At 43.0% G+C, this 22,918-nt stretch overlaps 1 protein-coding gene across 1 annotated transcript in view; it reads left to right on the top strand.

The window, feature by feature from the left end:
• UBR4 (ubiquitin protein ligase E3 component n-recognin 4) overlaps positions 1-22,918 on the top strand; it is a 139,583-nt gene that overhangs the window by 25,163 nt on the left and 91,502 nt on the right. Inside the window, 19 exon segments of the mRNA XM_021095464.1 lie at positions 512-671; positions 792-877; positions 7,594-7,763; positions 9,299-9,581; positions 10,215-10,350; positions 11,575-11,654; positions 12,142-12,270; positions 12,982-13,164; positions 13,313-13,435; positions 13,526-13,755; positions 15,479-15,600; positions 16,558-16,655; positions 17,849-18,006; positions 18,755-18,964; positions 20,083-20,184; positions 20,494-20,594; positions 20,814-21,012; positions 21,389-21,577; positions 21,971-22,034. Coding sequence (XP_020951123.1) covers positions 512-671; positions 792-877; positions 7,594-7,763; positions 9,299-9,581; positions 10,215-10,350; positions 11,575-11,654; positions 12,142-12,270; positions 12,982-13,164; positions 13,313-13,435; positions 13,526-13,755; positions 15,479-15,600; positions 16,558-16,655; positions 17,849-18,006; positions 18,755-18,964; positions 20,083-20,184; positions 20,494-20,594; positions 20,814-21,012; positions 21,389-21,577; positions 21,971-22,034 — 2,823 coding nt within the window.

Genomic DNA, 22,918 nt, shown 5'->3' with positions numbered 1-22,918 from the left:
ACTGTCATTCCTTCTTCTGAAGCTTTTATCAGTAAACAAATTGGATGGTGTTTGCTTTCATACAGTTTAGTCTAGTAAAAAATGTGGATATAAAACATTTACACAATAATTCAATTTAATTTTAATAGAAAAGTACAAAACATTTAATTCCAAACTTGTATAATTATATATAGGCTTCCACTTAGATATATTTCAGTATATATCTAAGAGCTAGACAAACATAGGGCCTTAGGGGAATAAAATGGTCTGTTTGGAAATTCTTTGTCTTCATACAATATTTTTTGAAGTCTATTGCATTACATTGGCTTATTACCATTTTCTATAACTGGTAGAATCACATGGGAAAGACTGTCATTAAATTTAGTCCCACTCTAGATGATTTAAAATCTGATTCTTCAGTTTATTGTGTTTATTGCATGACATCTGTGGGTGTATTTTGCTTTCTGTTTGTATTTGGGATATGTAGGAGCTTTTGAACCTGATATGAGCTTTTTTTGTGTGTTCCTTTTAGTTCTTAGGTCTTGCTTCCAACATTTTGAACTTCATCACTTCTTCCATGCTGAACTCTCGGAACAATTTTATCCGAAACTATCTGAGTGTATCTCTTTCAGAGCACCATATGGCCACTCTGGCCAGTATCATTAAGGAGGTGGACAAAGATGGACTCAAGGGTCAGTAGACAGGATGTGTGTCTGGTGGATATTTTCCTAGTGAACTTTGGCTGTTGGCACAGGGTGGTGTGATGCATCAAAGGGAGGCTTGAATAATTGCTTTTCCCATTTGTCCTCAAGGTTCATCAGATGAAGAGTTTGCTGCTGCTCTCTACCACTTCAACCACTCTCTGGTAACTTCTGATCTTCAGTCACCTAACCTGCAGGTTTGTGCACACTAAGCTGTGTAGGCCAAGAGCCCTCTATGTCTGTACCTAGTCGGCCACAGTTGTTTCTTTTGCTAAGCAACAGTTTGTCGGAATCCCCTCCGTGGAAAGAGTGCTGAGTGATTATTCTAGTATGTCCCTCTGCCTTAATTAGGATCATTTTAAGAAAAAGAAAATGTGTCCTTTATTCCCAAGTCACTTGGGTTAAAGAAAAGGAAAAACCTATAAAAACAACTTCAAGTTACTATCCTAGTAGAAAAGTAAATAGATAAGAGGGCATTTTATAAAAAAAGAAATATGAGTGGCCAACAAACATAGGAAATGTTCAAGTCATTAGTAATCTAAGAAATTTAAATGAAATGTGTGTTTTGAAAGAATCAGATTGTAGGAGATGGATGCTCTCGTATATATTCTTACTTGCAAACCCATTGCTGAAGTAAAGCCTAGGATCTTGATTATGGATTTCTAAACACTGTGGCTTTCTTTCCTCACTGAAGTAGCTAGTACTTAAATTTCTCATTTCATTAGTTTCATATGTGTAAATGTTTTTGCATTTAAGGAATACTTTAAATTTTAAAATTATTTGATTTTTAGCCATGACATCATGCTCTATGCAATTTTTTTCACTTAATATTATTTAGTACTTAATTGCCAGAATTCATGTGTATTGCATGTTTCTGTAGTTTTTGTTTTGGTTGCTCTATGATATTCCATTGCGTTTATGACTATACCAGTTTGTTAATTTCCTTTTTACTCCCATTGATGGACATTTAGATTGTGTCAGGTTTACTGCCATTCTAGCTATTGCTATGATCTTTCCTGTAGTCCCCTCTATGTCCCCTGTTACAAGTGAGTCTCTGGGGAATGTAAATAGGAGTAGAATTGATAGGTTATAGAATATGTGACCATGAGCAGATAATGCCAAGTAGTTGCACCAAGTTTTATTCTCACCACCAGTATATTAGGAGTGGTGGATTCACATTCTCTCTCAGCATTTGGCAATATCATACTTTGTTTGGTTTTTGGCCACACCTGTGGCATGTGGATGTTCCTGGGCCAGGGGTTGAACTTGCGCCACAGCAGTGACTTGAACCACAGCAGTGACAAAGCCAGATCCTTAACCTGCTGAGCCACTAGGGTGCTCCAGCAACGCTGTATTTTGATAATAATTCTCTTAACATGGTCAGAGTTAGTGGTTCTCAGTCTTTAGCAAACGTAAGGATCCCTGGGGAATTCGTTAAAAAAAATCCAGATTCCTAGTTCTGTAACCACCCCCCTGCCAGCCCCCCGAAGAATTTAATTTGGTAGATCTCTAATAATTTGCACTAAGATTGTTCTGAATTTTTTTTTTTTGTTATTGGGTTTTCTTTTTTTTTTTTTTTTTTTTTTGCTTTTTAGGACTGTACCCACAGCACATGGAAATTCCCAGGCTAGGGGTCAAATCGGAGCTACAGCTGCTGGCCTGCACCACAGCCATGGCAGTGCTGGATCCATGACCCACTGAGTGAGGCCAGGGATTAAACCCACATCCTCATGGATACTAGTCAGATTTGTTTCTGCTGCGCCACAACAGCAACTCCCTAAAGAATTTTTTTGTTATTTTTATTTCAGTGGATTCTCAGAATCAAAACACAGTCGAAGGGGTTGCACTAGCTCCCAAAGGGACAAAATCCAGGAACCTGTCTCAGGACATTAAAATTGACTCTCCTAATCCCAAACCATTTGAGAAATTATCTTTTTTCTTCATCTTGTAAAGCCTTAATGAGGTACAGTTGATTTACAATGTTGTGGTAATTTCTGCTGTACAACAAAGTGATTTAGTTATACATATACACACATCTGTATCTGAGAAACTCTTAAACATTGTTTTGTTATTTAAAACGATAGTCATAAGAGCTATTTATTTTTTTGGTCATGGCTGCAGCACATGGAAGTTCCTGGGACAGGGATCAAATGCACACCACAGCAGTGGCCCGGGCCCCTGCAGTGACCGTGCCGGGTCCTTAACCTGCTAGGCCACCAGGGACCTCTGTAAGACCTATTTATACTTAAACTACCGTTATATGAAAAAAATTTTTTTGGCAGGAAAGGGAAGTAAATTGAGTAGAAAAGTCTACCAGTCCAAAGTGAAGAGAAGGAAATGCTTCAGTTAGTACGTTGCCTTCAGTACCTTCTCAGACATAGGGCCAGGGTGTCCTGCCAAAATTATCAACTCCTTGCCCAGATCCGAGTTTATCTGGGTAGGTTTTGAAGTTCATAGATTTGTCCTTTTCTTGTCTAAACTTGTCCAGATGATGGGAAAGAAATATTTCTTTCTAGAGAATAGAATTCTTGAGACTCCTGTAAAGATGTTGCCCTCTTAGCATTTTAAAAATAATTGCAGACCTTAGGTGGACATGCAGCCTGGCTGCCCCTAACTACTGACTTTATGCAGAGGAAATCCTCAGATCTCCCTTTTCATTCCATCTCCAAACATGGAATTTTTAAATTCCTAAAATTCTTCCCCCACGGTTTCATTGCTACCTTGGCAGATGGTGAAGGATAGTTTAATCTGTCTGCTCTTGCGTTCCCCTTACCTTGGATATTGTTTCTTTGGAGTCAGGTGCAAAGCTACCTTACCCAAGGTACCTGACTTAAGTTGCAAGACACACACACTGTCTTTTGAGGGAGGTTAATAGAAGGTATTTTGTTGTTCTTAATATAATTTAATATTATATTTAATGTTGCATATGCAATTGTAATAACTTCATAATACTAAATACTGCGGTGACCCAGGTTCATTTGTAAGTTTTCATTGACACTATGTACCAGCTGCTATTACAGGGACTGAAGAAATAAAGATGATGTGAATTAGTGTGGAATCATGAGAAAGAGGGGAGATGTGGGGGTAAGGGACCTGTGTAGAGATCATGGGAACTTATTTGAACGGGGTGAAGGATAAGAAGAGGAAGGAATCTAAGATACTGCCTAGATTTAAAACCCTTAAACCAAAATGAAGCCAGCAGGATGCTGTTGTCTTTAGTAGAAATAGGGAAGTCAGGAAGGAGGATTGGTTTGGGGGGTGGAAGGAGCAACATCGAGTACTCGGTGACTCCTTTTAGGTTTAAGTCAACTCAGACATTGGATGGGTCACTTATTTATTTCCACTTTCTCACAATGGTCCTTTGAGGTCTTTAGGTACATGAGGCACAATTTGCCATGTTCTCTCTGTTTTTAAAACAAAACAAGTCAGTGTCAGCTCACCAGTGACTCTCAGTCCCTTATAGGAGGCCAGCCTTGGAGTCTTTGGGTGGTAGAAAATTGTATAGTTAAGTGTGAGGACGTCCTTAAAGGAAGGAATAAGCTGAGGGCACAATCTGTGATTGTGTTGTTTCCTTTGTCACTGTGTTGAATTTTGTAACCCTTTTAATCAAATGCGAAAAACAGTTTGTATATTATCAATTTTATAAAATGTTTATTTTTCTTTTTAGGGCCGCACTTGTGGCATTTGGAAGTTCCTGAGTTAGGGGTTGAGCTGGAGCTGAAGCTTCTGACCTATGCCACAGCTTGTGGCAATGCTGGATCCTTAACCCACTGAGCGAGGTCAGGGATCGAACCTGCATCCTCACAGATGCTGTGTTGGGTTTTTACCCCACTGAGCCACCATGGGAACTCCTTAGAATCTTTTCTTATTTTATTTTTGTCTTTTTAGGGCCACACCCATGGCATATGGAAGTTCCTAGGCTAGGGATTGAATCAGAGCTACAGCTGCAGACCTATACCACTGCTACAGCAACATCCGATCCGAGCTGAGTCTATGACTTACACCACAGCTCACGGTAGTGCTGGATTTTTTTTTTTTTTTTTTGTCTTTTGCCATTCCTTAGGCTGCTTCCCCGGCATATGGAGGGTCCCAGGCTAGGGGTCCAATCGGAACTGTAGTCGCTGGCCTATGCCAGAGCCACAGCAACGCGGGATCCGAGCCACGTCTGCAACCTACACCACAGCTCACGGCAACGCCAGATCCTTAACCCACTGAGCAAGGCCAGGGATCGAACCCGCAACCTCACGGTTCCTAGTCAGATTCGTTAACCACTGAGCCACGACGGGAACTCCAGTGCCGGATCTTTAACCCACTGAGCAAGGCTAGGGATTGAACCTGCATCCTCATGGATGCTAGTCAGATTCATTTCTGCTGAGCCACGACGGGAACCCCATGGAATCTTTTTTTAAAAGACCACAATTTTTTTTTTTCGCCTCCCCAACAGCATTTGGAAGTTCCTGGGTCAGGGATCAAACCCACGCCACAGCAGTGACCTGAGCCACAGCAGTGACAATGCTGGATCCTTAACCTTCTAGGCCACCAGGAAACTTGTGTATTGTTAGTGTGTTTAGTTTAAATAGTCAGCATTATTACTATTTTAAAAATATTTTAAATATAATAAGATTTTGAGGTGCCAGTGGAGTGACAATATCTAGAAAATAGTTGGAAATGTGAATCTGAAATTTAACAATTAAAAAGAATTAAGATTGATAATATAGCTTTGGGAATTATCCATTGAGAGTCAGTCGTTGAAGTGACGAGAAACAATGGGATGGATTGAGGATAGCGAGAGAGGTGAAGGCTGAGACTGGAAGCTCAGGATTGCCAGCCATGGAGGGGAAAGGTAGGAGGAATGGGCCAGGCTCAGTTTTACTGCTTAGATACGCCAGCCTGAGGAGGGGAGAAAGGTGCAGAGGAAGGGCCCAGGCCAGGGCTCTGCTGTGCTGTGGCTCAGTTTTACTGCTTAGATGGTCAGTTCTTCTTAGCTGGAGCTAGTAGCGGTTTGAGTGCGTTCCTGAGGAACGTTAGCTCGTCTCCTATGGCTCTGAGGCCTACGAAAGTGACACAAAACAAAAACTCACGTAAAGTATGTGATAACATTATAAGGAATATACATTAACCATGACCTTTCCATCAAATTCATGATTTTACTTTTTCCATGTTTTCCTTCCTGTTCCTGTCCATTTGGCGGCATAGTTTTACTGGTATCATCAGAACATCAATACATCCCTTGGTTTCTGCTTTTTCAAGTTTTATTATTTTACATATATATTTACGTATATATATATATATACAGCAATATATAGCAGTACAGAGAGAGTACATTTTTATGTTTATCTTGGTCTCTATGGTTGCCACCATTATGGCTGTGATGTCCCTTGATTTGATTTTTTCTGACTTTTTTTATTATTATAGTATTGTTACAGTTAACTTTTTTTTTTTTTTGGCCGTGCCTGCAGCATGTGGAAGTTCTCAGGCCTGAGATCGAATCCATGCCACGGCAGCAGCCTGCTGCTGCTGTGATGACACCAGATCCTTAGCCTGCTGCACTACAAGAGAACTCCTATGGCTGATATTTTTGATAGTGCGCAGGCATGTTTATTTATGTTTTGAGTTCCTTGAGTCAGGGATTGAGAAGTCCTTACAGCCGTGCGAGCATAGTGATTAAAAAAATAGGTTTTAGAGGTAAACTGGCTTCATCACTTGGTTATCTGGTGGCTTTGGTCATGTTCTTTTTATTTATTTATTTATTTATTTATTTATTTATTTATCCCACTGTATAGCATGGAGATCCAGTTACACATGCATGTATACATAATTTTTTCTCCCATTGTCATGCTGCATTGTAAGTATCTAGACATGGTTCTCAGTGCTACATAGCAGGATCTCATTGTAAATCCATTCCAAGAGCAATAGGTTGCATCCATTAACCCCAAGCTCCCAATCCCTCCCCTCCCCGCCCCCTTGGCAACTGCAAGTCTGTTCTCCAAGTCCATGATTTTATTTTCTATGGAAATGTTCATTTGGTCATGTTCTTAAACTACTCTAAGCCGTGTTTCCTCAGTGAAACAGAGCACACCCCACATGACATTTTAGCTCTGAGCATTTAGTGTGACAGTCTATATAGCACTTAGCCTGTGGTAACTCCCCAGTACATGGGAACGACTCCTGCTGTCTGTGACATTTTGAATATTTTTGAGGAATACAGTCCTCTAGGATGTTTTATAAGAATATAATTTAATTTGGCAGACTTCAAAATTTATCCTATATCCTGGGGTAAGCATGATCTGTGTTTTTGGAAGCCCTGTGAGAAAGCAGACTTTTGTCTAGTTTTCCATTGGCAGCCTGCTCAGTTTGTATGTGTGTTTGAGAAGATAAGTTGCAGCTTAGATAACTGAGCTGAAAGTAAAGCTCATTTGAAAGACATGCCACAACTGGAGGCACAGACAACCCTGCTTAATTCCAGATGCCTTGACATCTTAGGGGCAGAATTTCTCTACTAATGCTGTTAACACTAGTTGTTGGACCTGTAAGTCGTTGGATCTCCCCCTTTGGATTATTTGTCCATATGTAACTGATTATGAAAGAAAACCTGTTAGCTGTTGCAGTTGTTGAAGTTTTCTTTCGAAGGCACCTCTCCTTTTTTGGGACCCCCCGTTTCTGACATGAATTAACAGTGCAGTTAACCACTATATGTTACTGGGGCTAGATGAGTAATTTTTCCTTTGTATTTTTCTCATGTGTTAAGTCAAATGATCTTTTCCCAAACTGCTTCTGTAGCTGAATTTGTGTCCTCCTTTCTTTAGAGGACTCTTTTCAGTGTTAAAGAGTCACAGTAGAAAGCATTAATAACCTTTTGGTCTCATTCCCTGCCTTTTTTCCCTGATGGTGTCTTAATTATCTTTCATATTAGAACACACTGCTGCAGCAGCTGGGAGTTGCTCCTTTTTCTGAGGGCCCGTGGCCCTTGTACATTCACCCTCAAAGCCTCTCAGTACTTTCACGCCTCTTGCTCATCTGGCAACATAAAGCTGGCGCTCAAGGTGACCCCGATGTTCCCGAATGCCTTAAAGTTTGGGACAGGTAAGATAACTCCCGTAGAAGCCTCCCAGAGAAGGCTGTTTACTTTTTAAAATTTGTTTGTCTTATTTGTAGCTAATCTGTGGCTCTGAGATCTGTACTCTGATGATAGTGTTTAAAGTGGCAAGGGTGGAGGTGCCTCTGATGGGAAGATTTAGGGGGAGTTGTGCTGTTTAAAAAACAGAAGTACATACTCCAGCCTGGAAAGAGAATCTTCTTTTAGTATGGGGTGGGGTGGGATTTGGATGCAATTATGAGATAGAACCTGAATCCTGAACAGAACCAATTCTATCCTGACCTGGTTTTGTTTTTTTGGAAGAGAGGGAGCAGGGAAGCCAACTCTGTCTTTGGTTATTTTGCTTTCAACATGAAACCACTTTGAGTGACTTGCAGTCTTTTTTGGACTACTTTTAAAGAATTTTTTTACTTGGGGGAAGCTCAGATTAATCATCTAAATCCTCTTTAGATGGACCTATATTTGCCATTTTTGTTTACATGGTTAGGAATCTTCAAAGCGGTTTGTTTTTCTGAAAGGCTTTGTGTTGCTCGTCCCTATTCTACCATCAAATATCTCTAATACTGGATTTGAGAAATTATAAACCCTCTTGAATGCCAAAGACCCACTATATTTTTCCTGGTGGAATCTTGCAAAAAGGCCAGGAGGTTGGGGGGTAGGGGGAGGTAGTGAGGGAAACCCTTATTAAAATACAAATCTCTTTCCTGATAGCCAAAGGCAGTCGAGATTGTTGGCTACACCGATTCCTTTTTTGCATAAACGCTTTTCTCCCAAGTTCTCTGAATGGCGAATTTCTTTTTTATTGCCTTTTAGTGCATTGAGTTATTTTTGACTCTTAGCATGTAGTGATTATATCTGTAGTATAAACTCTCAAAATGAGACTTAAACTATAGAATCAAATTATGGGGAAAAGGTAATTGACTTGTTTCAACCTGCTCATATTTATTTTTCTTTTGTATTTTTAGGGCTGCACCTGTGGCATATGGAGGTCCCAGGCCAGGGGTTGGATCGGAGCTGTAGCTGCCAGCCTATGTCACAGCCACAGCAACAGCAACACCAGATCCTAGCCGCATCTGCGACCTAACCACAGCTCTTGGCAACACCGGATCCTTAACATGTAGCAAGGTCAGGGATTGAACCCGCATCCTCATGGATACTAGTCGGGTTTGTTAACCACTGAGCCATGACAGTAACTCCTGCTCGATTTATTCATTAAAAAAAAAAAAAAGCCACCTTTTTGGGAGCTTGTGGTTCTTTTCACTGTCAGTGAGGGTTAACACTCCTGGGCTACAGTCATTGTTGCTGAAGGGTTCTGAAGATGTTTTTGAGGCCAAATCTAACATCTTTTGTAGCCAAGATTTAGTTTTTATCTTCTCATAACATGTAGTTTCTTGTCTTCCTTTATTTGTTATTTTAACGCCCGGGTTTAAGAACTTTAATTCTTCCAAGACAGAACATTAAAACTCTTGGCGGATGTTCTCATTATTCCCCATCAGACATACTCGCCTTTCCTCTGTGACAGGTTTTTGTCGACAATGAAGCAGAACGCCCTGCAAGGGGTGGTGCCCAATGAGACGGAAGATTTGAACATAGAACACCTGCAGCTGCTCCTTCTCATTTTCCACAACTTCAGCGAGAAAGGCCGGCGGGACATACTGACCCTTTTTGTGCAGATCATCCAGGAGCTGAGCGCCAACATGGATGCCCAGATGCGCTCTGTGCCCCTCATCCTGGCTCGCCTCCTTCTGATCTTCGATTATCTGCTTCATCAGTACTCCAAAGCCCCTGTGTATCTGTTCGAGCAGGTAGAGAGGAACACATTCGTTTATGCTTTGTAGCTGCTATCGAGTGTTCTTCTCAAGGTTGCCGTGATCCCAACTGAGATGACCTGCTCAGTTTAGGTTTGAGGTGTTCGTTGAGGGACGTTTGAGTAGCCTTAGGAAGACCCCTGGGACTTGTGTCTGCGCACCCACACTCTGTGTTTAGCCAGAAGCGATGAAGGCAGGTTACTTGATTTGATGTGTGTGTCGAAATTAGATTGTGGGCTCTTTTCACAGGGGTCCTTTGAATCACTCCACTTTTATCTCTGTCTAGCACAGTGCCTCAAGTGTTGGGCTTCAATGAGTATTTGTTAGTGATGGTCTGGCAGTAAATGTTGTGGATTAGTAAATTCCTTTGTTGCAAGGATCCAAAATGAGGACGGGAGGGCCATTTAAGGGTTATTACATTCAGCATTTCTTAAAATGTTTCATTGAGCACTGTTCTCTTTATGCTCCAGCAAAAACATGCTTCTCAAAAGAAGTCACAGAAAAATCTAAATTTTATTTTAATTTGTAAGTTTCCCAGACTTTGATATACCAATCTAATACCATGTCTAGAGTGAGAAGTAGAATGGTGACTGTTTATCTCTCTTAATTTGAGTGTTTGTGTTTTAAAAGGTGCAGCATAATCTGCTTAGTCCTCCCTTCGGGTGGGCAAGTGGTTCCCAGGACAGCAGCAGCCGCCGGGCGACCACCCCTCTCTATTATGGGTTCAAAGAAGTGGAAGAAAACTGGTCTAAGCATCTTTCCTCAGGTCAGAAAGAAGATTGTCAGTACGAAGCTGACTTACTGATTCTTTTTGGCGGTGGTGCGGGGGGGAGTGCATTTGGATCTTGAGTCTTCCTCGAGGACATTTGGTCAGTGGTTCTCCCCGTGGGTGACAGATGCCCATGGATTCAAAACTCTCTTGGAAACAGACTCTCACATATTCGGCATGTGTTTAAAAACAAAAAACAGGGAGAAACAAGTATTAGGAGTTCTAGTATCTGGCCATAGAGTGAGTGTCTGTTTTTCTGCCACACTGGGTGATTGAGTTTAATTTTCCTCAGGCACATGGATCTAACCCAAAGGTTGATTTCTTGGGCTCATAGTGGTGCCCACTCCACCCCCAAACAGCAATGGGAGCCAGGACACCCTCTCCAGTGTTCTCACGTAGCACTTGTATGTACTTTCTACGGGGAACCTCTTGTGTTCATTTTAGCGGGTGTTTGCTTTCTTCCCAAGGTTGTTAGGTGGAAAGTGTATTTGGTGGAAACTTTCACCAAGCCCTGGTATGAATTTATTGTCATTGGGATCTCCTAGGTAATTAGTCTCTTTGATATTCAGCAAAGGGCATTTAAGTTAAAGTCAGTTGGTTAATGATACAGTATTGTTGATTAACTTGATGGTAGAGCACTTAGTTAACTCCCAGAAAAGGAGGTGTTTTTTTTTGTTTGTTTTTTTAGGGCTGCACGCACGGCATATGGAGGTTCCTAGGCTACGGGTCAAATCAAAGTTACAGCCGCTGGCTACACCACAGCCACAGCAGCTTGAGATCCAAGCTGCATCTGTGACCTACACCACGGCTCATGGCGATGCAGGATCCTTAACCCACTGAGCGAGGCCAGGGATCGAACCTGCAACCTCATGGTTCCTGGTTGGATTCGTTTCTGCTGCGCCATGATGGGAACTCCAAAAAGGAGTTTTTAACTGGGGATGATTGAGGGCCATGGGGCCAGGTCTGGAGACATATGTGGTTGTCACAGTGGGGAGGGAGGGTGCGACTGGCAGTCAGCAGATAGAAGCCAGGATGTCGCTAAATATTCTGCAGTGTGTGGGACAGCTGCCTACAGCAGAGGATTATCTGGGCTCAAATGTCCATACTTAGCACTGGGCTGGGGAAACCCTGCTCGGAGTGTTTTCTTAGTTTTTACATTTTATGCCTGTTAAACCAACTGGAGAATGAAACCATTCTTTTAATAGGCACATTGTTTTTCAGATGCTGTCCCACAGCCCAGATTTTACTGTGTCATGTCCCCAGAAGCCTCAGAGGATGATTTGAACCGACTCGATTCTGTGGTACTTGGAATTTTAAAATCCCATCTCACGTGTGGGTTAGGTGGTCTCCACCAAAATCGGTCTGTCACGGGGGGAAAGGGGATGACTTTCTGTCATGAGGGAACGTGGTCTGTATTAGGATTTGAGCTTATTCTAAAGGGAAAATGTTACTGTGAGATTTATTCCCTGGGCTCCACCTTGCCTGTAGCGGATGTCCTTCTGGTGGCTGACACCTCGCCACGTTATCCCTGAAGACCCTCTCTGCTACTGTTTTCACATGCAGCTATTTTCTGGACCGAACAGTTGCCTCAGTCTGAAGCCTGCACTTGTGTGCTCTCAGTCACCCATAAACCAGGCAAGGTCCCTGAGAGGGACTCTTGCTGCAGTGAGAATTTCATAACTGTAATTGGAATGAGCTATTTGTCAGTCCCAGGCTAAGTGATAGTGTATGGGTAGTAGGGAAAAAATATTTCAAAACATAAAAAACGTTTGTCTTCTTTGCTCTTAGGCGTGTGATGTTCTTTTCTCCACGCTTGTCAAGTATGATGAGCTCTACTCGGCACTGACATCCCTGCTCGCAGCTGGGTCCCAGCTCGATACAGTTAGGAGAAAGGAGAACAAGAACGTCACTGCCCTGGTAAGACCACGGACGCCTGGCTCAGTTGGAAGAGTTTGGGATGTGTCTGGTTATTGGGTAGCAGCCTGCCAGAAGTTTTCTTTTGGGATCTAGTCAGGTTACTGTTTGTCTGTTTGCAAAACTGATTTGATACTTCGTTATTTCTCCCGCGTTTGGCTGGTTATGTTCACCTGGGAGATGATTTTGTCGTTTTTGCAGTTTTTGGTTAACATTGAGAGGAATGCAACCTGCAGCTAAGTTCCGTATCTCCTGTGAATGCTGGTTGATGAGGGATATTGAGAGCCCCACACTGGAGCTTTTTCTTTGGTCTCATAAATGTGTCTTGTGCCTGTGGAAGCCAGAATGGCAAAGAAGGCCCCAGAAAGGGCCAGCTGATAGTGGGCCTGCTGAGGAGAAGGTCTTGCTCTCTTTTGGTTACCTGGTAAATTATTGGGGAGCCAGTTGCCTCAGAATAGCTTTCTTGGCCTGTGAAATGTGCAGAATATGGGGCAGATTCTTTATATATACGCTTTACCATTTTCTGTTTGAGATGTATTCTCTAGAAAGACCTGGAGAACAAACTTGAGAGTCAAATCTCAGTTGAAAATCAAGACCCCCACCCATCCAGTTCTGCTTTAAAAATTGTATTTGGAACCGTTCTTACTGTCAGGGAGGTCTTGAGCCAATATCAAAAGCTTCTGCCTCTGGGACTGCTCCTTTTGCTTCTTCCAGGAGGCCTGTGCCCTTCAGTATTACTTCCTGATACTGTGGAGGATCCTAGGGATTTTGCCACCATCAAAGACTTACATGAACCAGCTGGCCATGAACTCGCCCGAGATGAGTGAATGTGACATCCTGCACACTCTGCGGTGGTCTTCCCGCCTCCGGATCGGCTCCTATGTCGGCTGGATAAAGGTACCACCGAGTCACACAGAGCGGGCTGCTAATGGGTATTCAAAGCCAACACGCTCTAATTTGGGGAGCTTTTAAATTTAAGGCTAATGAAAGCTTTCCACCCTGTCTGTATTGCTGTCCTGAACACTTTTTTTCTTGCTGTGACTAGGACCACCTTATCAAACAGGGAATGAAGGCTGAACATGCTGCTTCTCTCCTAGACCTGGCATCCAGCAAGTGCAGCTCAGTGAAATATGATGTTGAAATTGTAGAGGAATACTTTGCTCGACAGGTGTGTTAGTTTTGGGGTCCATAATGACAGAATTTGGCTTATGCCATAGCACTTTTCCACAACTAATTAACATCTTGGATATCTTTAAAGATCTCGTCATTCTGTAGCATCGACTGTACCACCATCCTGCAACTCCACGAAATTCCGAGTCTGCAGTCCATCTACACCCTCGATGCTGCTATTTCCAAGGTCCAGGTCTCTCTGGACGAGCATTTTTCTAAGATGGCTGCCGAGACTGAGCCTCATAAATCATCCGAGATCACCAAGAACCTGCTTCCAGCCACGCTGCAGCTCATTGACACCTACGCATCCTTCACCAGGTGCGATGGGCTGCCTGCCCAGGGATGTCTGCAACGGGGAATTTAGATGCTTGGGTGGTTTACTTTCTTCTTTAAATATTTTCTAGCGGGAGTTCCCTTCGTGGCGCAGTGGTTAACGAATCTGACTAGGAACCATGAGGTTGCGGGTTCGGTCCCTGCCCTTGCTCAGTGGGTTAACGATCCGGCGTTGCCGTGAGCTGTGGTGTAGGTTGCAGAGGCGGCTCGGATCCCGCGTTGTGGTGGCTCTGGTGTAGGCCAGTGGCTACAGCTCCGATTCGACCCCTAGCTTGGGAACCTCCATATGCCGCGGGAACGGCCCAAGAAATGGCAAAAAAAAGACAATATATATATATATATTTTCTAGCATTTTTCATAAAGAAAAATAATGTAATTTTTCTAAACACTGTCATTTCTGCTATTCAGTAAGATGAAGTTCCTTAAATATCATGGTATGTAGGTAGAGAAAAATATTTCATAATGCTTTAGAGAGTGTTTTATTTTTATTTATTTTTTAAATTTTTTTTGGTCTTTTTGCCATTTCTAGGGCTGCTCCCGCAGCATATGGAGGTTCCTAGGCTAGGGGTCTAATCGTAGCTGTAGTCTCCAGCCTGCACCAGAGCCACAGCAACGCCAGATCCAAGCCGCGTCTACAACCTACACCACAGCTCACGGCAACGCCGGATCCTTAACCCACTGAGCGAGGCCAGGGATCGAACCCACAACCTCATCGTTCCTAGTCAGATTTGTTAACCACTGAGCCACGACAGGAACTCCTGGAGAGTGTTTTAAAACGCATCCCTTTTTATAGTAAACATTGCAGACTTGCTTTGTTTATTCTAGATGATGTTTAAATATTTTAGAATTCCTTTTTGATCTATAAAAATTGGAAATTTATTCACAAGCAAAATTTCTGGCTTTTCATACATTGGAAGAACTGGCAAAACTGGGCCTGTCTTCCCACGTGACCACTGCAGCTACCTCTTGTTAGCTGTCCCCACTGGGCCCCTTTAACCTCCTTTACTTTATCTGGTCCCTGTAAGATTTTACCATTTATTAGTTCCTGTTCTGTGGGGTGGTGTTGCTGAAAGGAACTTGGATCATTGTGACACTTAACTGACATCTCTTAATTTGAATGCCTTGCAGTAGATAGAGGACTGTTGCTTGAGACAAAATTTTTGAAGGAATATCAGCAATAAACGTGAATAACAAATATGAGTGCTTGCTATGTGACAAGTACTTTTCTGGGTGCTGGGTACAGCAGTAGCAAAGCTGAGCAAGTCATTGCCCTTTGAGAGTGTTTAGGTTCTAATCTTGCCCATCAGGCTAGCACTTTCTAAACCGAGCTGTTAATACCTGTTCCTGGGCACCTATGTTTGGGAAGTGCTTAAAGACATACTAATGTATCTTAGACATATATATGTATACATATATTCTTCTCAAAGCCTTTAATGTATACATGGCCCATTTTCTGAGGCCAAGAAGCATGGGGGAGTTATGTCCTGGAATTGAGTTTTGTGAGCATTTCAGAGGAAGGCATGTTCTTTGGGAAATGATCACCCCTTGGAATCCTTAGGAGACCCAGCAGGGGCAGGCACTATCAACCCCATTTAGTAGATCAGGCAACCGAGTTGCGGGGTTTTCGGTTTGTCTCAGGTTAGTTTTTCCTAACCAAGATGGAAGCAGAGTCCTTTGGCTTTGACACAGGCCCTTGTTTTTTCTTCAGAGCCTATTTGCTACAGAACTTTAATGAAGAGGGGTCCACTGAAAAACCTTCCCAGGAGAAATTGCATGGCTTTGCTGCAGTTTTGGCTATTGGCTCTAGTAGGTGCAAGGCGAACACTCTGGGTAAGTGAATGTGCCTTAAACAGCAGGATGACCAGTAGTGCTATTTCTCTCCCTTTCTGCTTGTCTGTGGGCATTTACCATTTATTGGAATCTCTCTGTGGGTCAGGCATTGACACAGGTTTATCCGGTTTTGATCTTCACAGTAACCCTTTGAGGTGAATTTTGTTATTATGGCCCTTTACTCACTAGGAAATTGGGGCTTAGAGAAGTTATTTTGCAAATCCTCCATTTGGCGAGTGGTGGAGCTTGGGATCCTAACCCACTCTTACCTAGTTCTGAGGCATTAGACTGTTAGATTATTAGCAAAGTTTTTGTTCTTCTTTTCATTTATAGAGGCTAGGAAAATTAGCAAGCTACTGCTTTATGTTTGGGAAACTCTTCCTTGTGTTGGGAATGATCTGGTAGAAATTTAGGATGGGGAATCAAAAGAACTTGAGCAGGATTGGAGTTAAGTGTAGTAGTTACCCTTTAAAATTTACAGACATTTGAATGTTCCTGAATTTCAAGTTTCAAGTACCCATTTAATGTTTAGAAATTTACCTCCACGACTTCATTGAATACTATTCGTAATGTGCATTAATGATTCCTGCCTTCAAGCTTTGTGTTAAGAGAGAGCAAAGTGATACATAGATGATCTAGGAGATGTTTAATAGTGACTCCTAGTGACTTGCTCTCACTTTGCATCTTTTTTTTTTCCAGTTGTCTTCTTTACTGGAAAGATTAGAAATTGAATATGATGGGAAATGAAAACCTTACAATTGATATTGTTAGCTTTTAAGCAATTAGCAAGTTCTTGGACATAGTGCTGCCATTGAAATACCCATCTAAGTGATCTTCGTAATTATTTTGACAGCCTGGGCTATGGTGTTTCTCTCTGCATTTGGGCTTGGTTTTTAAAATGCTGTCTGTCATTCTTTCTCTTTTGTGGTATTTCCTTGTCCTTTCTGTCTCCTCCAGGTCCAACACTGGTTCAGAATTTGCCATCATCGGTGCAGGCTGTGTGTGAATCCTGGAACAACATCAACACCAATGAGTTTCCCAACATTGGATCCTGGGTGAGTGTCTGTCCTGGGAGTAGGAATTCAGAGCACTAGCCATTCTGTGTTCTGTTATTGTTCTTTAGGCTTAAACTAGCCACCAAAAGATTTTAATCTGCCGTAGCAATTTTTGCTATGGCTTAAGGAATAATCAGGCCTTGAATTACCTTGATGGTGCTCATGTGGTCATTTTCCTAAGAACAAGAAGTTTGTTACCGTGTTACAGGACAACCACTTTCTTACGGTGGACCCTTGAACAACATAGGTTTGAACAGCCTGGGTCCATGTAATTATTTTCACGAACTATGGACTGCAATGCTAAATGATCTGTGGTTGGTTGACTCTGAGGATGCTGAACTGCACATACCGAGGACCGACTGTAAAGTTAGGCATGGGATTTTGACTGCGGACATCGGCACTCCTAACCGCCATGGCATTTGAGGGTCAGCTGTACCATGAGCCTCAGTTTCCTCATCAATAAGCACTGGGATGGTTAAGGGTGTTAAATATAAAGTGCCTAGCACATTATCTAGCACATGAAATCTCAGTAAGTATTAACCGCTCCCTTTCCTTTCTAGGTTACGTGTCAAGAACCCACTCCTTTTGCCATAATTTTATGGAGTAGTTTTTGAGTTCTCTTGGCTTTTAGAAGGCTCTTGAGTCTTCGCTCAGTTTCCTTGATCTTTCGTGTGCTCTGCTCAGATTGCCTCTGTTAACAGATTATTCCCTTGTTACAGTTCTTGCGGGAAAAGCCGAATGTTACAGTCTTGTTTTCCCTGCCTTGTGATCATGACCTCTGTTTACATCACCCAGAGCCACCGTGCAAGGATAATTAAGATTTCTGTGATGGGGACCTGATGTATTGTAACATCCAGAGCCTTCGCAATTACAAGAGCCAAAGAAACAGTTCTAATGTTAAATATAACATACTCTAATTATTTGAAAGTGGTTTTGGGTATATTAACTTTGTACTGAATTTTAGCTTAACTTTAAAAATTTTAACTCAGCTCTGTCCTGACAAAACATTGTGAACTGCTTCCTTTGCTCCACCCCACTTTCCTTCCCACACTGAGTAAGAGTGCAAACTGAGTAGAGCCGTTGTCTCTCAACCACAGTGGGGTGTCTTAGTTTATGTCATCACGGTGTCTTTTTCCCTACTGTCCTGGGCAGTAGACAGTCTATCCATTTACATCTCTTTTGCTTCCTTTCAGCGCAATGCCTTTGCCAATGACACCATCCCTTCCGAGAGTTACATCAGTGCCGTGCAGGCCGCTCACCTGGGGACTCTTTGTGGTCAGAGTCTGCCCCTGGCTGCTTCCCTGAAGCACACCCTGCTCTCACTGGTCAGGCTGACTGGAGATCTGATTGTGTGAGTACCTGCTGTGTAGCCCTGTGCGCTCTCTGCTTCTGTGTTCTGTCATAGCCAGAGGAAGACAGTGAGCGTTTTTATAACCGCATTGTAATGCTTTTCCTGCATGTTTCTATAGCCAAGAGAGCCTGTTGCTTTCCAGTTTGAGTGTTTGCGTAGAATGATTTTTAATGTGGACGTGAAGGGCAGCAGAGTACTGCCTGTCTCTTTCTATGTAGTGCTTTTTAGGAAAGGCATGCAGGGTTTAAATCACACTGTGATGTGGAGCTGCCGTGGGTTTACGTTTCAAGGTGACAGTGATGTATTTGAAGTCATGCTTCTACAATTTCACTGTGGAAGTCAGATGCTGCCATCCTGGGGACTAAGGCAGGCCAGCGGAGGGACTGTTGTGTCTTCCTGTACATAGGTCCTGGGTCAAGTCCTCTGTCTCATTGCCAGATCCAGATCCCTGGCAGTTCTAGAAAAGTTGTCTGGGGGGTTCCTAGCTTGGGTTTCAGTTAAGTTTCTCTTCTGAATATTATGAAATACATCTTATATTATTAATTTAACATTTTAATAAATGGGTTTTTCATGAGGAAATGATTTTTGCTTCTGATAAAAGCATTACGTTCCATGACTATATGTATGTAAAAAACAGCTATCAAAGGGGGGAAAAAAAACTGGAATAAAAGCCCTTCCCCTCCTTGTGCCCCTTGCAGCTTTTTGGAGGGGCACAGTCACTAACTCGGTTCCATTTTCTTTGTTGAAGTTGGTCCGACGAAATGAACCCACCACAGGTAATTCGGACCCTGCTCCCCCTGCTTCTGGAGTCGAGCACCGAGAGCGTTGCTGAGATCAGTAGCAACTCCCTGGAGCGCATCCTGGGACCCGCAGAGTCTGATGAGTTCTTGGCTCGTGTTTATGAGAAGCTCATCACTGGTTGTTACAACATTCTGGCCAATCATGCAGATCCCAATAGGTGAGCGTGATTGAGGAGAAGAGGCAGGTTCCTGGATCTCCTGCTGCCTCGGTGAAATGTACCAACACCAGCTTCTTTATGTCATTAATTGTTTATGATTGTGCCTCTGAACAGAAAGTTTTTTTTTTTTTTTTTGTCTTTTGTTGTTGTTGTTGCTATTTCTTGGGCTGCTCCCGCGGCATATGGAGGTTCCCAGGCTAGGGGTTGAATCGGAGCTGTAGCCACCAGCCTACGCCAGAGCCACCGCAACGCGGGATCCGAGCCACGTCTGCAACCTACACCACAGCTCACGGCAACGCCGGATCGTTAACCCACTGAGCAAGGGCAGGGACCGAACCCGCAACCTCATGGTTCCTAGTCAGATTCGTTAACCACTGCGCCACGACGGGAACTCCTGAACAGAAAGTTTTGTACTTGTGCACGTTTTGTGTTCTTGTGGACAAGCATGAAAGGTTATTTGAAGTCCTCTTTTGTGATTAATTCTTAGGAATAAACACGCTGTTCTCAATGTGATGAAGTGCACAAAGGAACTTGATACCGTTTCTGATGTTTCTGTGCTTCCGAGATAGGTGTTCTGTGGGATTCAGTGCTCGGATAGCATAGTTCGCCCTCGATAGTGTAGGCCATGTTGTGATGTAGGTGAGCCCCGGAGAACAGCCGAGTGGGTTACAGTGTTATCCCCCCGAAGACTGTACACATACAGAAATAAAGGGCCCAGGTGTTAGGATTTCAGCCTTTTTGTTGTTGAGAAGTCCAGGTCGTCATCAGGGGCTCCCCACCACGCGCCCCCCCGCCCCCCGCCCCAGTCTTTCCCTCTCTCCCTTTCTCTTTCTTTCTAAATGGTTTGAAATACCATAAGTGATTCTTTGAACTCTTAGCCATCAACGATGTCAGTTATTTCAGATTTTAGAAAAAATTTTTTTGTTAGAGTTAAATTCATCATGCATTTATCGAGCACCTCCTGTATGCCAGGGTCTATGCTAAGCTTAGACAAAACAAACTTGAATATTTTTCTCAAGATGTGGCTGCAAATGGACTTTGGATTTTTAATGATCAGTATTAGGTGCCATTGCAACAGCCCTTGTTTCTGGTAGTTAATTTTCCTTTTGGATTTTCAGTGGACTGGATGAATCCATCTTAGAGGAATGTCTCCAGTATTTGGAAAAGCAACTTGAAAGCAGCCAGGCTCGTAAAGCTATGGAGGAATTTTTCTCCGACAGGTGAGCTGTGATTTGTTCTCCTCAGTGAACATTTTGGGGTGCCTCCTGAAAGCGGGGACCTGTGTCTGTTGACTTGGGTGTTCTTTCTCAGGGAATGCTCAAAGCCTGCTTAGGTAGCGTGGGGAGGACTCTGGGTAACTGCTACCCCCTTGAGGTTGTTGATGGAGGGGGTTGATTTCATGAACACCCAGCATTGTTGGCTCACAAATGACCAGTCCCCAGAGGAGATGAGATTGTGAAGAAATAGAACGGATGTCTTTTATGTGAGACTTAATGTGATTTTTCCATTTTGCCTCTTCTGCCTTTCAGTGGGGAACTTGTGCAGATCATGATGGCAACAGCCAATGAGAACCTCTCTGCTAAATTCTGTAACCGAGTTTTGAAATTCTTCACCAAACTCTTCCAGCTGAGTGAGTGACAGCTTTTAGTAATCTTCTTAAGGGAACTTTGATGTCCGGCTAATGACTGCCTGTCTACTGCCCGGGTATAACTCCAGCATGAAAATGCTACCAAGTGGAGAGAATCCCTCAGAGAAAGTTTGGAAGGACGTCCAAGACTTGCTTGGATGGAAGCTTTCCCTTTTCCCCTTGCTCTCCTTCCCTGACCTCCGCCTCTCGGTCTGTCCCTAGCTGAGAAGAGCCCTAACCCAAGCCTTCTGCATCTCTGTGGCTCGCTGGCACAGCTGGCATGTGTGGAGCCTGTGCGTCTCCAGGCCTGGCTCACCCGTATGACTGCATCACCCCCCAAAGATTCTGATCAGCTGGACGTGATCCAGGAGAACAGGCAGCTGCTACAGTTACTGACAACGTACATTGTTCGGGAAAACAGGTAGAGCTATTGCATTTACTTCACTTGTTGTAACAGCCCCAGAAATAAGGACAGAGCGCTTGTGGCCATCTTTCCTTCAGGTATCAGTTTCTAGCGTTTTCTGTGATTCCACTCACTGCTCCATCTCAACAGACTCAAGGAATCTAGTAGAGCTCCTAGATCTTCCTATGGAAAAACTTGTGTGTGACTTGGCCTGTCATTTGTAACATGGGTGAATGTCTTGTGCTGTAGTAGCCCAAGTCCACGCCTGGCCCTAGTATGTATAATCATGCATTTAATGTTTAAACTTCTCTCAATTATTCTTACAAATTTAGAGGTATGAAGTCAGGTTCCTGCTGATTACTTACTTATCAATTTGCTGTTTCTTTTTTACTAGCCAAGTTGGGGAAGGTGTGTGTGCCGTGCTGTTGGGCACCCTGATCCCCATGGCAACAGAGATGCTGGCCAACGGTGATGGGACTGGTTTCCCTGAACTCATGGTTGTGATGGCTACCCTAGCCAGTGCAGGTCAAGGTGCTGGCCATCTTCAGCTCCATAATGCTGCTGTGGACTGGCTGAGTAGATGGTAAGAGGATGAAATTGGAGGAACCCAACCTGTAGGTTACAACATTAGAGAAAAAGGGGATAATTAGTTGCAGATTATTTTCTTTGTAGCGCAGAGTGAGTATAAAAGAAACTCAAACCTCCGCCTTTTTATTGGGGATTGAGGGAGTAGCCAACAACCACTCACTTTAGACTTGATCTTCATTATTAGTAGCATTTCCTTGAGGTCCTGGGGAAAGCATACCACCTGTCACTGATAGGAGCAGAGCCCCCAGATCTCTGATCACCTACATAATTTTCTAAGAATGCCTTTAGTTCACACTGTCCACAGACTGATGCAAGATTTGTAGAGAAACTTTCTTTGGTTCCTTAGATGATTTTGTGTCGTTCCCCCCCCCCTTTTTTTTCTGGACAGCAAGAAATACCTGTCACAGAAGAATGTGGTTGAAAAACTGAATGCTAATGTGATGCATGGAAAGGTAAGAAGAGTGAAGAGTGACAGCAGTCAGGGAGTGATGATTCTTATCTTTGTGGCCAGGTGGGAGTGTCTTTCCCATTGGCTTCTGTCCCTGGCTAGCCTGCAGAGGATAAGGCCTATAATCTCACAGGCCTCGAGGTGTGTAATTGCTAACTACATGCCCTTAAGCCTCTTCTGGGTGGCAAGGAGTGATAGAAAGGAATTATTCTGGTAAACAAACATCCAGCAATATCCTTCTTGAAACAGTGAATTATTGGTATTTTTAGATGTGGGTGTGCTCTGGAAAATGCCCCCTGCATTGGAAGTGTGTGCTCTGAGTGTTATATGGGGTTACAGTCTACCTCCTTAGCTCTAGACCTGTTGCTGAGAAAAAAGTTTGAAACTGGCAGAGATCTTGCATTCCGGCATTTTCTTCCTTCACTCATGAACCTGACAGTGGCTGAGAGCAGATAACAGGCCTCTGACCCACCACAACGCCTTTCATCTCTCCCTCCTTTCTTGCTAATCCTTATCCTTTCCACACTGAACTATCAGAGTGCAGACTGAAGGAACTTGCACATCGGAGGCTTTGATGCCAAACTGTTGGGTTTTTTAAGCAAGTGGAAAGATCTGCAGTGGTTTGCTGGAAAATTTTTCACTTCATCTCTGAAGCTGTTTTTCCTGTGCTGCATTAATTAAAAACCCAATATGCCTTTCACTAATGGTTAAAAAATGCTAATGGCAGAAAAGAAAGCCAATGAGAGCTTACTTATACTTTTAATATAGTCTTTTTTTTTTTAACTAAGGTATAATTCAGAGGATGTTACGTTAGTTTCAGGTGTACGACATAATGATTTGGTGTTTGTATATATTGCAAAGTGGTCATAATAAGTCTAGTTAATATCC

The sequence above is a fragment of the Sus scrofa genome, chromosome 6 (genome assembly GCF_000003025.6).
Source record: "Sus scrofa isolate TJ Tabasco breed Duroc chromosome 6, Sscrofa11.1, whole genome shotgun sequence".
Taxonomy (NCBI): domain Eukaryota; kingdom Metazoa; phylum Chordata; class Mammalia; order Artiodactyla; family Suidae; genus Sus; species Sus scrofa.
This window is presented reverse-complemented; position numbering and strand designations above follow the sequence as displayed.